This window comes from Austrofundulus limnaeus, unplaced genomic scaffold (assembly GCF_001266775.1).
Source record: "Austrofundulus limnaeus strain Quisiro unplaced genomic scaffold, Austrofundulus_limnaeus-1.0 Scaffold67, whole genome shotgun sequence".
Lineage (NCBI taxonomy): Eukaryota > Metazoa > Chordata > Actinopteri > Cyprinodontiformes > Rivulidae > Austrofundulus > Austrofundulus limnaeus.
This window is the reverse complement of record NW_013952469.1, coordinates 707,498-709,012: the sequence shown is the minus strand read 5'-3', so window position 1 is coordinate 709,012 and position 1,515 is coordinate 707,498. Positions and strand designations below refer to the sequence as shown.

The 1,515-nt window shown below is 44.2% G+C and overlaps 1 protein-coding gene across 1 annotated transcript in view; it reads right to left on the bottom strand.

Annotated features, from left to right (window-relative positions):
* Positions 1-155: 155 nt before the first annotated feature.
* cpa5 (carboxypeptidase A5) overlaps positions 156-1,515 on the bottom strand; it is a 13,961-nt gene continuing 12,601 nt past the window's right edge. Inside the window, exons 10-12 of the mRNA XM_014010271.1 lie at positions 1,024-1,223; positions 738-822; positions 156-457 (exon numbers count right to left, since the gene is read on the bottom strand). Of these exons, the coding sequence (XP_013865725.1) occupies positions 270-457; positions 738-822; positions 1,024-1,223 (473 nt within the window). The 3' untranslated portion in view covers positions 156-269. The remainder of the gene's footprint in view (positions 458-737; positions 823-1,023; positions 1,224-1,515) is intronic.

Sequence of the window (1,515 nt, the reverse complement as noted above, 5' to 3'; positions counted from 1 at the left end):
ATACACTGTATATAAATTATACAACACAGAGTTTCGGCCATGTTGTGGCTGAAAGCCTCTAAATGTCAGCTCAGAGTCCCCTCTGATGTCAGAGGTCGTAAACAAACATTTATTTATGAAACTTGTGCAACAACCAATAAATAGGACCACCAGAATTAAGAGGACATTTTGTCAGTGGGACTTTTATTTCCTTTGGTGTTTTTACTGATGACACCTCAGTGGAGCCGAAGTGGGCCCCTCAGACTTCCACGTGTCCACACACAAACACATTAATATGGATTCTTGTGAGTGTGGTCCATGATGGCCATCAGAGCCAGCCAAGTCTCCTGGGCCGTGGGAATGATCTGATTGGCGGGCAGCAGGAAGCCGTAGAGGCCGGTGTCCCTCAGCTCAAAGGTGTAGGAGTACTTCACTCCCTGGTTGTAGGTCCAGTCAATGGTGCCACCACTGGCTTGGTCTGCAGTCAAAACAGTTTGTCAGATAGCACATCAAATGTTTGATTTAGCTTCCATGCAGTTTGACTTAGCATGTGTCGGATGATTTTAAAGTTTTACAAACTAACTTTAGAGTAAATTCAGCCAACATTGTAAACGTGAACATGGTGGGTCTTAATACTGACAAGCTAAGCTCCAAAGGATTTTAATGATTCCTGAGACATTTGACCTATAATCTTTGTCCTTATGTCAAAGATAGAACTGAATCAGGTCTATAGTTGTGGTAGTGATGCTGAAACTTACAGATGGTGTTGATGATGCTGCCGTATTTGTAGCGAGTTCCATACAGGGAGGTCAGGTCGCTGATGGCCTTCTGGGCCAGTTGGTGCTGCAAAAACACGATACTACTCAGCTTTCTGTTTAACTTTTACTGGAGCTAAGAGATGTCCTGAAACTTCTATAGCTGTTATATTAGTGCACTTTTAGCAGTAAAGAAAAAGACTTTCAGGTCCATCGTGTTTTAGAGCCAGCAGATCTCCAGTGACAGTTAAAAACAAAAATAAAATCTGTCACAGAGGACGGTTTGTACCAGCTCAGCCTGGTCCTTAACGGGGGTCGTGGTGTATCCATAGGGGTACAGGAGCATCTGAGAGTAGGAGTGGATGGAGATGAAGGCCTTGATGTTGCCGTGGGACTTCACAAAGTCCACAATGGCTTTGACCTCGGGCTCGGAGTGAGCTCTGGGTCCACGGTAGGTCTCTGAGCAGGGGCTGCTGCTGGCACCAGGTCCTACCAAAGAACAGAGACAGTTTACTGATCTACTTGAGACAGGAGTTCCCACTGAATCTCACCAGAAGTCACACTGAACACTCTGAGCCTGTGTCAGAGGTGCTCAAATGAGACTAAAACTGAACTTACTGAACATCAAGAACACTCTAACTCAGGGGTTCTTAACCTTTTTGACCTCGGGGCCCAATTTGTTCAACATAAAGTGACAGGAGGCCCAGTCAGACATTACCAATGTACAGATCAAAATGATAATTATTCTAAATCTTGGTTTAATTTTTTATTGTATTTACAT